General features: G+C 45.3%; 1 protein-coding gene across 1 annotated transcript in view; it reads right to left on the reverse strand.

Moving 5' to 3' along the window:
• Positions 1-14,084, reverse strand: part of LOC106579725 (transient receptor potential cation channel subfamily A member 1) — a 92,546-nt gene that overhangs the window by 13,102 nt on the left and 65,360 nt on the right. Inside the window, exons 12-22 of the mRNA XM_045702843.1 lie at positions 12,709-12,873; positions 8,812-8,926; positions 8,328-8,494; positions 7,785-7,875; positions 7,430-7,489; positions 7,039-7,137; positions 6,668-6,738; positions 5,068-5,227; positions 2,822-2,911; positions 1,234-1,403; positions 956-1,085 (exon numbers count right to left, since the gene is read on the reverse strand). Coding sequence (XP_045558799.1) covers positions 956-1,085; positions 1,234-1,403; positions 2,822-2,911; positions 5,068-5,227; positions 6,668-6,738; positions 7,039-7,137; positions 7,430-7,489; positions 7,785-7,875; positions 8,328-8,494; positions 8,812-8,926; positions 12,709-12,873 — 1,318 coding nt within the window. The remainder of the gene's footprint in view (positions 1-955; positions 1,086-1,233; positions 1,404-2,821; positions 2,912-5,067; positions 5,228-6,667; positions 6,739-7,038; positions 7,138-7,429; positions 7,490-7,784; positions 7,876-8,327; positions 8,495-8,811; positions 8,927-12,708; positions 12,874-14,084) is intronic.

The raw sequence follows: 14,084 nt of genomic DNA on the forward strand, positions 1-14,084 counted from the left end.
GGCATGATGTTTTGGGCAGATGGAGCCCTGAATTCTAACAAGCTAGCTAACAAGCTAACTTGCAAATTTGGGTAAGTTATCATGTCTTTTTCTGAGTTGAAATGAGTTGACGAGCTAGCTAATGTTAGCCAGCTAGCTAACATTAGCTAGCCAGTTCAAGTTGAAAAATGATTGAATGCAAGCTGGCTACATCCTACAATTCTCTTGCAGTCTATATAGTATCCAAGTGCTTGATCTGTATTGACCCTACATGCCAATGGGCTACAGCTAACATGAGCTATACACATCTTCCTCTGACATGCTAAATCACATCACATGTTAGCTTGTATTTAGCTAGCTACAGATGTATTTAGCTAGTTACAGTATCATTCTCCTTTCATCTGTGGTATCAAAGCTAGCCTGCCTCGTTAGCATTATCAAATAATGTTGTGTAACCAAAAGTAGCTACTAGCTAGCTAGCTAGTACCAGCTATGTACCTAGCTAACATACTCACCAACACCAGTGTGGTTTGACTGTTGACAGGCAGCGGAAGTGACCGTGTCGGATGTAATCCATTCCTGGCCATTTAGCAACATTGTTGAAATGCATTGGAAGTTGTCACCAAGTTTATGGAAGCCCATTTTCACTCCTATTTGCCGAAAGAGAGATGTGCGTGTGTTGCACACCTATGCAGACTTGTCAACGTGTTATTCTCTCCGGGCAATTGGTCATCATTGGCAAAAGTGACCATATAAGTAATCCTCCAGTTTTGGACGAGACTGACTTCATGACCAAACATATCCTATTATACTCTGTAGTCAATTTTGAACACTAGAATAATGTTTCTGACTCATATCCATGCCACATAGGTTGCTTTCAAAAGGAGAAGTTGGTTTTCCAAGGGCAGTTGACCTTTTAAAAAAAAAACATTGTGTCATTTAAAATGGGATCACTGTTTGTGATGTCTCTTCTCACCTGATTGAGCATGAGGGCATGGAAGACCAAGGCAAAAGCCAGCATCAGAAAGAAGAATAGCAGTAGGATTTTCCACAATGTCTTGGCAATCTCGTTAAACATCACCACGTAAATCCCAAAGTGCTCAAACCTGGCAAGAGTAAACACAGGAAGGATTTTAATAACATTTGATATGTGCACTACTTACAATAGTCAAAAAACCTATGTCAAATATTTTTTTTATTGTCAGTCTACACCGAGGAATGTCAGCTACATTGTTTTGGACAGTTAGTAAAAACCTTTGCAGATAGAGGAGGAAGCTAATCCAGGATTGAAAAACTGCCATCGCCCCAGCCTGCCAGTACCAAGACCCCTCAACATTGAAGTACATGGGGATGACAAAGAGAAGAGAGAAGATGGCCACGATCCAGTCCTGATAGTTAAAGGGATCCTTGAAGTAATTCAAACGCTATAGAGAGAAGACAAGAGAATATCAGGTACACGTCTGAAACTCTCATTTTTATAATGAGCCTCCAATTGACTATATTGCAAGACTAACAAACTTTACTTGAGTTAAATGAGTATTCACATTTTGAAGCCTACTGAAAATATTTTTGCTTTTGTATTGGCTCAATTGATCACACATGGAAGAACTGACAATATTTCACTGTTTAACCAGCGGTTTCTGTATTAAAGCACTATAACGCTTTTGACACCACCAATAAACAGCAACTAGCAAGTTACAGGCAGTAACTGGCACCAGTCACCAGTCACCAGTCACCTGTCACCAGTAACTGGCACCAGTCACCAGTCACCAGTAACTGGCACCAGTCACCTATGGCACCAGTCACCTGTACGCAGTCACCAGTAACTGGCACCAGTCACCAGAGTCACCAGTAACTGGCACCAGTCACCAGTCACCAGTAACTGGCACCAGTCACCTGTCACCAGTAACTGGCACCAGTCACCAGTCACCTGTCACCAGTAACTGGCACCAGTCACCAGTCACCAGTAACTGGCACCAGTCACCTGTAACTGGCACCAGTCACCTGTAACTGGCACCAGTCACCAGTAACTGGCACCAGTCACCAGTAACTGGCACCAGTCACCAGTCACCAGTAACTGGCACCAGTCACCAGTCACCAGTAACTGGCACCAGTCACCAGTAACTGGCACCAGTCACCAGTCACCAGTAACTGGCACCAGTCACCAGTCACCAGTAACTGGCACCAGTCACCAGTCACCAGTAACTGGCACCAGTCACCTGTCACCAGTAACTGGCACCAGTCACCAGTCACCTGTCACCAGTAACTGGCACCAGTCACCAGTCACCAGTAACTGGCACCAGTCACCTGTAACTGGCACCAGTCACCTGTAACTGGCACCAGTCACCTGTAACTGGCACCAGTCACCAGTAACTGGCACCAGTCACCAGTAACTGGCACCAGTCACCAGTAACTGGCACCAGTCACCAGTCACCAGTAACTGGCACCAGTCACCTGTCACCAGTAACTGGCACCAGTCACCAGTAACTGGCACCAGTCACCAGTAACTGGCACCAGTCACCAGTCACCAGTAACTGGCACCAGTCACCAGTCACCAGTAACTGGCACCAGTCACCTGTCACCAGTAACTGGCACCAGTCACCAGTAACTGGCACCAGTCACCAGTAACTGGCACCAGTCACCAGTAACTGGCACCAGTCACCAGTCACCAGTAACTGGCACCAGTCACCAGTAACTGGCACCAGTCACCTGTATCGTTAAAGTTGTAAAGTTCATATTTTGTCCCATTTTTACTGTGATAACATGTTTAAATATGAGATCCCCTTGATCCATCGTGAGCGACGGTCTGTATGTCTGCCTGGAGACGTCACTGAAGGTCTACCTGGTGGTACATCTGCATCACTTCCTTCCCCATGGAATAAATGTTCATCACCAGCACCATCACCATGCAGCTGAACAGGAAGGAGCCTTGCTGTGGGGAGAAAAGTCAAAGGTCGTCAGATTTAAAGGAGAAGTTTACCCAAAATCCATAAACTTCCAAGTTATTCCATATATTGAAACTAGTTCAGTGGAGTTTGCCCTCTCCCCCTCTCGCTCACTGGATTGCAGAACTGAGACAGCTGAAAAGAAAACGGGTCATGTGACACGATTCTGGATGTAGACCCCGCTCTGCTCCGTTGTCAGTGAATGCCTGATTCACAAATCCGCAAACTGTGGACAGATTCATTGTTTTATCGAAAGCGTACGGCCAAATTAGCATTTTTTTTTTGTTGTAAAAAGCACTACCGGTTTTGAGTCAGGATATGTGTACAGTACTTTTCCACCTAAAACATTTGTGATTGTTTTATATAGCTGACTACCACAGCAGTGGAGATGGGTCACAACTGAGCATGTGCGGCCCTCTTGGGGTAAACTCTGGCCACGATATGCCCTTAAATGGAGCTTGATGCCACAGTTTTATTTGGTGGGAGAAGGAGCTGCTTCAAAAGAGTTGATAAGAGTTCGGCCTATCGGCATGTAAAGTTAGTTATACAAAGTGGAAAAAGAGACTGTAGCAAGAGCAGGCTGGTGTTTGGTCCCTGGTTGTACTTTATACAGGAAATCAAGGGAAGAAGGCCCCAAATGTAACCGTTTTCCGTTTCAAAGATACATAGAGATGCAAAAAGATGGTTAGTAGCAATTAGATGTACGATGTACAAACTACTGCAGACAACAGTACATTGCTGCGTGTGTGTAATACGCTTCAGCAACGATGTGTATGAACTAACTCTAGCTTTCTGCTGCTGCGGCAGTCAGATACATAAAATAATGATATAAAATAATCACAAATACTTTACGTGGAAAATTTACAAAACGTGTCTAAAGGCAAACCTGCTGTGTCCTTAATGGTACCCTATTCCCTTTATGGTGCAATACATTCAATCAGAGACCTGCGGGCCCTGACCGGAGACCTGCGGGCCCTGACCGGAGACCTGCGGGCCCTGACCGGAGACGTACGGGCCCTGACCGGAGACCTGCGGGCCCTGACCGGAGACCTGCGGGCCCTGACCAGAGACCTGCGGGCCCTGACCAGAGATGTACGGGCCCTGACCAGAGACCTGCGGGCCCTGACCAGAGATGTACGGGCCCTAATCAGAGACCTGCGGGCCCTGACCAGAGACATACGGGCCCTGACCAGAGACCTGCGGGCCCTGACCGGAGACATACGGGCCCTGACCGGAGACCTGCGGGCCCTAATCAGAGACCTGCGGGCCCTGACCAGAGTAGTGCACCATATATTGAACAGGGTGTCATTTCAGACCCAGCCAATGATCTGGTCAACAAGGTCACATGACTGTACCCTCCTCCTTCTGGGGAATGAGTGATGTGTGATGACATCACCCTGATTTGCATCCTAAATGGCGCCCTATTCCCTATACAGTGCACTACTTTAGAGACGGTTGTAATGTACTATATGAATCGACTCAATAACCTGCGACCTTGACTAATGAGAACCTGTCTTTCTATAGCAGCATTTCCCAAACTTGGTCCTGGTTACCTCAAGGGGTGCACATTTCGTTGTTTTAATGCCCCCTCGTCTTTATGGTGAGGTGATTAGGCTATATTGAATCAGATGTGCTGTGCTAGGGAAAACCTCGAAATGTGCGACCCTTTGGGTCCCCAGGACCAAGTTTGAGAAACTCTGTCTATAGCAGTGTGTTGTGTTTTATATAGCGTATACTAGCGAATGCATAATAAAAATCACTTCCATTCAACTGTTTGACCACTAGACCAGAACAGGTCAAAGGCACGTAGTGAGAATCATGTCATTTTTTATTCCCACTAGTAAATTGATACTAGCTAATCCATTATGGCAAGGTCTCCTCCCCACTATGCACTCGCTTTCTTTATGTTTGTTAATACACACAAAGCATCTGCTCCTTTCATTACAATTCCTCCTAACACACACACACACACACACACACACACACACACACACACACACACACACACACACACACACACACACACACACACACACACACACACACACACACACACACACACACACACACACACACACAATTACAGCCGAGCCCACAGCACCTGGCATTTGACATCCATGCAGCGAGTATTAGTGTACAGTACCTCTCTGAAGGAAATGGGCACCATGGTGACAGCTGTGGTGTTGTCAGGGCCGGTGTAGTCCAGGCTGGGTCTCAGGCTCACTATGAGGTGGGTGAGAGGAAGCAGACCCAGCAGGTATACAAACAGGTTCAGAAGGTGGGCAGCGCTCCCATAAGCCATCCTGGAGATAGGAAATAGAAGAATCATAAAAGCCTAATGGGCCCTGGTCGAAATCAGTGTACTGTTTAGCAGGGGTTGGAACCGGTTCAGGGAACAGAACCGAAAACTGGAACAAAATTCAAGGAACAGAAACGGAACCTGGAACGAAAGTGATCCATACTGTTCTTGAACAGAAATGTTATTTTTAAAGGCATTTGAACTGGTCAATAACATTATTTAATGCTTGTACTGTGTTTGTGCTCCTACCTTGTTGTGTTGCTACCGTGTTGTTATCATGTTGTGTTGCTACCATGCTGTGTTGTCATGTGTCGCTGCCAAGCTGTGTTGTGGTCTTAGGTCTCTCTTTATGTAGCGCTGTGGTGTCTCTCTTGCCGTGATGCATTTTAATCCCAGCCTTGGTCCCACAGGAGGCCTTTTGCCTCTTGGAGGCCGTCATTGTAAATATGAATTTGTTTAAATAAAAGTTATATACAAATAAAGTAAAATGTTCCAGGCAATTTTTTTCTACTCACACAAAAAAGCTCTTATGCAAAGCCAGTGTGTGAGCCCCTCCCCCTCTGAAGCCCATCTCCCCTCTGAAGCGTAGACTACTGTAGCCCCTCCCCCCTCTGAAGCGTAGACTGCTGTAGCCCCTCCCCCCGAAGCATAGACTACTGTAGCCCCTCCCCCCTCCGAAGTATAGACTGCTGTAGCCCCTCCCCTCTGAAGCGTAGACTGCTGTAGCCCCTCCCCCTCCGAAGCGTACACTGCTGTAGCCCCTCCCCCTCCGAAGCGTACACTGCTGTAGCCCCTCCCCCTCCGAAGCGTACACTGCTGTAGCCCTTCCCCCTCCAAAGCGTAGGCTACTGTAGCATTTTCAATCCTAATTAAGGATACTATAGGCCTAGTTTATTAACTACTAAAAGGTAAGACGTGTTTTTAATTCTGGTGCCGCTCTGCACACACAAGTTTGTTAGCTAGCGAGCTCAAAGGACATTCAAAGTTCCTCCATAGAAGCCGCTCCTCTGTAGCTATAATATTCTGTGGACCTAATTCAGATGATGTCATAAGAAGATACCCAGTGCTTCAAGCCTCCTCCTCAATCCACACTCGCTCTCATCTTGCGCCATAGGCTACACTTGTCTGTCCATCACGCATGTAAACAACTAGCTTGCCTGCTCAATCCGCACTGATTGGTGAAGTAGTTTAATGAGCTAAATTTTAAAAAACAACATGATTTTACAGGTTAAAAAGGACTGATATAAACCCTGTACTTTTTTTGGGGGGGGGGGGGGGTTCCTGAACCGTTTCAGAACTTTATTTTGCTGGCCGGAACAGTGGAAAGGAACTTAACCTGTTGGTTTCAAATGATGGTTCTGTTAAAAATGAAACGATTGGGAAATCATTTAGGTTCCAACCCCTGCTATAGGGAATAAGGTCCTAGATTACTCTAAATACTGACCACTTCATTTCCAGGTATTTCTTGCAGACGGGGTGTGAGAGGAGCTCTATGCGGTTATATTTCACCATAGCCTGAGAGAGAGAATAAAAGGTTGGTGAGTATTTGGATCATTGTATCGGATAATAATCTCTCTCTTAATAAAAAAAAATTGAACTCTAGCACACTGGTGATTTTGATGCTTCCAACAGTTAATGAATCTTTTGTACACCAACGTTTATGACTCAATAGACCTTCACCAGGCTGTTCTCGTTACAACTCTCGCTGCCACAGGAGCTCACTGTTCTGAACAGTACAGGCTTGCTTTCACAGTAAATCTACAATAGAAACTGAGGTAAAAAAAAATGTGTCTAATGTACTTGTATTGTTCTTACATTCAGAGTGGCCAGAGGTTGGATCTTGAGGCCTTTGTCTACCTTTGCATGCTTCGTCAGCGCTATTGGAGCTTGAAGCCACTGGAAGTTGTAGTCGATCTACACAAAAGAAGGAAAACAACATTTGAAATTGTAAGAAATGTTCCCGATTTTTTTTTAATACATTTTTTAAACTGAAATCGTACAGTTGGGTTGCGAAATTCCAGTATCTTTCCCAAAATCGTTCAGGTTTTCCATGAAATTCTGGAAGATTCCCCGGAATCTAGAGGGAATACGCAGGGAAATAGGGAATCCTCCAACCAAGATTTCTGGAAAACCAGGAAATGTTTTGTAAAAGTGAACTGTCATTTTGCATCCCTAGTATTAAGTGTATATGGTATAATATACTCACATGGTAGTCAGGACTTCTGGTATCGTCGTCTGATTCTCTAATGCAGCGATCCAGAAGGTACTTAACAGGTACAAGGAGATGAGGTGAATTCACCTGGTTAACCTCCTGGTTAAACTTAATGGTCACTTGGGATTTTCCTCCAAGTTTATGTATTTGCAACAGTCATATTATCATGAACCCTTATTTTATCAAGTAAGTTGACTGAGAACTTGAACTTCTAGTTTTCAGCAATGACATGGGGGATATAATATATTTGTTCTCAGGACACCCATTTAAATCAAATCAAATGTTATTTTGTCAAATACAGTAGGCTACATGTTGCTCTCATTTCTCAAAAATGAGAGTTGGAGCAAACCTTGCAAGACTCTGGCAGCAAGTCAACCAGGTCCAACACTGGACAACGATGGCCAGCATCACGTTTGAACATACTCAGGATGTGAGTACATCTGTAAAACACAAACAACAAACACATACACATAAACATGTCTTTATCTGGAAGGGCCCAGGTCTGTGATCGTCTCCTTATGATTGGACCAGGAGAAACCCATGGCAGAGAAAGGTTAAGGACCACTAGACTAGGATTGTAAAATTCCAGTCACATTCCCAAAACCTGCAGGTTTTCCAGAAATCCCGTTTGGAAGACTATAGATTTCCTTCTTAATCCCTATTACTTCCAGGACACTTCCATCTAGGATTTGATCTTTTTAGAAAAACCTAGGAATTCTGGGTAAATCACCAGAATTTTGCAACCCTAAGCCCACTGGACTAACCCATTGGTCCCCTAACACTGCTCACTGCACCGTGGCTGCCCCAACCGCTGTCTTTTTAAAGGGGTCGGGTACAAAGCAGAAGAATTTCCGTCGACTGGATCAATAAAGTATTAGTTTTCTGGACTGACCTGTCACTGTCGATGATGGCGTTAATCACGTCCTTCCTCCCATGTTGCAGTGCTTCGTGGAAGAAGGAGGCGTGGTTCTTGTTGAGGCTGATCTCGGCCCCTCTCTGGAGCAACAGTCTCACCGCTGCTACATGGCCATCCCGGGCTGCCAAGTGCAGCGCAGTGCTCTGATCACAACAACAACAACAACGACAACAACACGATTTGTGAATTCAAATCATCACCGAACCAACACATCACCAGGTACGTTTATCCATTCAGTCATTCAGTTTCTGAAGAATAAAAACCTTCAAAAATGAATAATTTGGTTTCCAAAGAGGGTGCTTATTGCTGTTAGAATGTCTGGCTAGGCTACAATATCATGATTGTTTTGTGTTTAGTTTTATTTTGTATACACGGTGGCTAAAAACTGAATTATGTATGCAAAATTAATTTGTCCTGAAGCATAAACGTTGTCTGAATGAAGCATAAAGGTTGTCTGAACCCCTTCCTCATCCAGCTTGTCCAGTAGTTTGATGTTGGTGGCCAGGACGATCTTCATGGTCTGGGTGTACCCCTCTGCTGCTGCATGGTGTAAACAGGTCCTCCCTTTGTAATCACTAAGGACGAGAGAGACAGAAAGACAGACAACACTGAGGAATAGACAGACAGACAGACAGTACTGAGGAACAGACAGACAGACAGACAGACAGACAGACAGACAGACAGACAGACAGACAGACAGACAGACAGACAGACAGACAGACAGACAGACAGACAGACAGACAGACAGACAGACAGACAGACAGACAGACAGACAGACAGACAGACAGACAGACAGCACTAGGGACAAATACAGCAGGACTTTGTCACAATATCACACTATGACCTCCTCCTATGTAGGGTTGTAACTGTAGAAATAGAATGAATAGAATGAGCTTGGAGCCTCTAATCCTGTATTGTGATGCAGTCATTTCCATTGTAATGTAGGTTTCTTGTTCAAATGATGTTAATTAACTGACTTGGTTACATGCAATGGAATGTATTTGTTGTTATGTGAGTTGATTCAACAAGTCACGGATTGATGGGTACACTTCCTGCTTTTACTTCCTGCTTTGCTTCTCTGTGCAAGTATGGGTAACTGCATACATGGAGCGTGTCTGGAAGTGGGCGTGTCAACAGAACAGTTTGTGTATGGAAAGCGGATCAGCTAATTGGACAGATTTGCTGCCGTTTTGCGAGGCTGATTGGGCTGCACAACGAGTCGAATGTTGACAACAGCAGAATATTAGCTAAGCCTATCTCTTTCTCTAACTTTACCCTCATTACCCTAACCTTCTACGTTAATTATCCTAACATTCTACGTTAATTACCCTAACCTTCTATCCTAACCTTCTACGTTAATTACCCTAACCTTCTACGTTAATTATCCTAACCTTCTACGTTAATTATCCTAACCTTCTACGTTAATTATCCTAACCTTCTACGTTAATTACCCTAACCTTCTACGTTAATTACCCTAACCGTCTATGTTAATTATCCTAACCTTCTACGTTAATTACCCTAACCTTCTACATTAAGTGTCCTAACCTTCTATGTTAATTATCCTAACCTTCTACGTTAATTATCCTAACGTTCTACGTTAATTATCCTAAACTACTACGCTAATTATCCTAACCTTCTTATGTTAATTATCCTAACCTTCTTATGTTAATTATCCTAACCTTCTTACGTTAATTATCCTAACCTTCTACGTTAATTATCCTAACCTTCTACGTTAATTATCCTAACCTTCTACGTTAATTACCCTAACCTTCTACGTTAATTATCCTAACCTTCTACGTTAATTATCCTAACCTTCTTATGTTAATTACCCTAACCTTCTACGTTAATTATCCTAACCTGCTACGTTAAATATCCTAACCTTCTACGTTAATTATCCTAACATTCTATGTTAAATATCCTAACCTTTGACGTTAATTATTCTAACCTTCTACATTAGTTCTCTTAACCTGCTATTAAGCTGACCTGCAGTGCACCTGGCTATGGCCGGTCTAACCAAGAATGGAGCACTGATTTTACACCAATCACTGTTGATCCACCCACTGATGTTCCACCAATCACTGGTGATCCACCCACTTCTTTTGCAACGCCCACTTTCAGACACTCTCCAAGTATGCAGTCAGCCATACTTGGAGTCATTGGTAATTGCAATGTCCGCCAGTCTACCCATTATGCCATCTTTGACTTGAATGGGGGACGCCATTTCTACTCCTTCATATTTCTATGGTGTGCTAAATCTCTCAAAATTCACAGGTCTCCCAAAAATCCTGGTTGAAGAATACTCAGATGTCCTGCTTATTCCCTCCTGATTCTGGTAATATTCCAGCTGGGATTTCTGGTACAGCAGGAACTTTTGGGAAATTTTACAGAAACGTTGATGACCCTACTCCTAAGCCAATATTTACAGATTGACGTGATGATCTGTTGCAAACCTTTAGAGGCATAATCAGTGCCAAAAAAAAAACAGAGTAACTGTCTTCATAACTAATGAACAGTAGACAAGACCACCACCAACATGACCCTGGGAGAAGCTGCCATCTCCACCAGGATGGGCAGAAGCAGCGCCAGCATCAGCAACAGGGCCTAGTAATGTACAGTGCCATAAAACAGAGCAACTGTCTTCATAACTAGCATGGTGTGTGCAACGCCAGCATGGTGTGTGCAACGCCAGCATGGTGTTTGCAACGCCAGCATGGTGTGTGCAACGCCAGCATGGTGTGTGCAACGCCAGCATGGTGTGTGCAACGCCAGCATGGTGTTTGCAACGCCAGCATGGTGTGTGCAACGCCAGCATGGTGTTTGCAACGCCAGCATGGTGTGTGCAACGCCAGCATGGTGTGTGCAACGCCAGCATGGTGTGTGCAACGCCAGCATGGTGTTTGCAACGCCAGCATGGTGTGTGCAACGCCAGCATGGTGTGTGCAACGCCAGCATGGTGTTTGCAACGCCAGCATGGTGTGTGCAACGCCAGCATGGTGTTTGCAACGCCAGCATGGTGTGTGCAACGCCAGCATGGTGTGTGCAACGCCAGCATGGTGTGTGCAACGCCAGCATGGTGTTTGCAACGCCAGCATGGTGTGTGCAACGCCAGCATGGTGTTTGCAACGCCAGCATGGTGTGTGCAACGCCAGCATGGTGTTTGCAACGCCAGCATGGTGTGTGCAACGCCAGCATGGTGTTTGCAACGCCAGCATGGTGTGTGCAACGCCAGCATGGTGTTTGCAACGCCAGCATGGTGTGTGCAACGCCAGCATGGTGTTTGCAACGCCAGCATGGTGTGTGCAACGCCAGCATGGTGTGTGCAACGCCAGCATGGTGTGTGCAACGCCAGCATGGTGTTTGCAACGCCAGCATGGTGTGTGCAACGCCAGCATGGTGTTTGCAACGCCAGCATGGTGTTTGCAACGCCAGCATGGTGTGTGCAACGCCAGCATGGTGTGTGCAACGCCAGCATGGTGTTTGCAACGCCAGCATGGTGTTTGCAACGCCAGCATGGTGTTTGCAACGCCAGCATGGTGTGTGCAACGCCAGCATGGTGTGTGCAACGCCAGCATGGTGTGTGCAACGCCAGCATGGTGTTTGCAACGCCAGCATGGTGTGTGCAACGCCAGCATGGTGTTTGCAACGCCAGCATGGTGTGTGCAACGCCAGCATGGTGTGTGCAACGCCAGCATGGTGTTTGCAACGCCAGCATGGTGTGTGCAACGCCAGCATGGTGTTTGCAACGCCAGCATGGTGTTTGCAACGCCAGCATGGTGTTTGCAACGCCAGCATGGTGTGTGCAACGCCAGCATGGTGTTTGCAACGCCAGCATGGTGTTTGCAACGCCAGCATGGTGTGTGCAACGCCAGCATGGTGTTTGCAACGCCAGCATGGTGTTTGCAACGCCAGCATGGTGTTTGCAACGCCAGCATGGTGTGTGCAACGCCAGCATGGTGTTTGCAACGCCAGCATGGTGTGTGCAACGCCAGCATGGTGTTTGCAACGCCAGCATGGTGTTTGCAACGCCAGCATGGTGTGTGCAACGCCAGCATGGTGTTTGCAACGCCAGCATGGTGTTTGCAACGCCAGCATGGTGTGTGCAACGCCAGCATGGTGTGTGCAACGCCAGGGTTGTGGGTTCGATTCCCACGGGGGGCCAGTACAAAAAAAAATATATATATATATATATATATATCTAAAAAAAATGCATGAAATGTATGTATTCACTACTGTAAGTCGCTCTGGATAAGAGCGTCTGCTAAATGACTAAAATGTAATGTAAATGTAAAATGCAACTTGTCTTCATAACTAATGAACAGTAGACCTAGTAAAGTACAGATGATATTAGTGTCAGCACCAGTGAAAGAGAGCTCCTTTGCGAAGCAGCATCTCCACCACTTTGGTGTGTCCCCCTCCAGAGGCCAGGTGTAGGGGAGTCAGTCCTCTCTCGTCCCCCTCGTTCAGCAGACGGGAGTCTGTGATTGTCTCCAGTAGACGCTGGCAGGTGTTGACACGACCATACCTGAGGAGAGTAGGAAGAGGAGAGGAGGGTTAAGGGGTATACCTGGTGTTAATACAACAGATGTAGGATCTTAATTTGAGCCAGTTTACTCCAGCAGGAAATGTGAACTATGTGGATTATACACTGAGTGTACAAACATTAGGAACACCTGCTCTTTCCATGACATTGACTGACCAGGTGAATCCAGGTGACAGCTATGATCCTTCATTGATATCACTTGCTAAATCCAATACAAATCAGTGTAAACTGAAGGGGAGAAGACAGGTGAAATATATTTATTTAGGCTTTGTGACAATTGAGACATGGATTGTGTATGTGTGCCATTCAGAGAGTGAATGAGCAAGACAAAGGATTTAAGTGCCTTTGAACCGGGTATGGTGGTAGGTGCAACGATGCTGGGTTTTTCACGCTCAACAGTTTCCTGTGTGTATCAAGAATGGTCCACCACCCAAAGGACATCCAGCCAACATGACACAACTGTGGGAAGCATTGGAGTCTTCCTCTTTAAGGAATACCTAGGATAGGATAAAGTAATCCTTCTAACCCCCCCCCTTAAAAGATTTAGATGCACTATTGTAAAGTGGTTGTTCCACTGGATATTATAAGGTGAATGCACCAATTTGTAAGTCGCTCTGGATAAGAGCGTCTGCGAAATGACTTAAATGTAAATGTAAATGAGTCAACATGGACCAGCATCCCTGTGGAACGCTTTCCACACCTTGTAGATTCCAAACCCTGATGAATTGAGGCTGTTCTGAGGGCAAAAGGGCGTGCAACTCAATATTAGAAAGGTGTCATTTATGGTCATTTTTCCAGGGGTTGATATATTTTTCGTAAGGGAAAATTAAGTCTGAAATTTTGATGTGGAAATTACAAACTTCAGATGCCTTTTTGAACCTCAAATACACTACAAGTTTTACATTTCCTGCATTACAGGAAAGTTCTCCTAAAACAGAGAGATCATATTACGATCTTACATCTGTATATGACCATACCTGTTGTAGTAGAGAGAGGAAGAGGAGGAAGAGGACGGGAGTAACAGGAGGAGGAAGAGAAGAAGCTGAAGGAGGGGAAGAGTGAAAGGAGGAAGAGGAATGGATGGAGTAAGATGAGGAGAACGAGGATGAGAAGGGAGAGACGTGAAAGGCCTTCCGCATTACAGGTCTGTTACCATACCTACAATACCAGATAATATACCAGTTATACCTGTT

This window comes from Salmo salar, chromosome ssa19 (assembly GCF_905237065.1).
Source record: "Salmo salar chromosome ssa19, Ssal_v3.1, whole genome shotgun sequence".
In the NCBI taxonomy this organism is placed as follows: domain Eukaryota; kingdom Metazoa; phylum Chordata; class Actinopteri; order Salmoniformes; family Salmonidae; genus Salmo; species Salmo salar.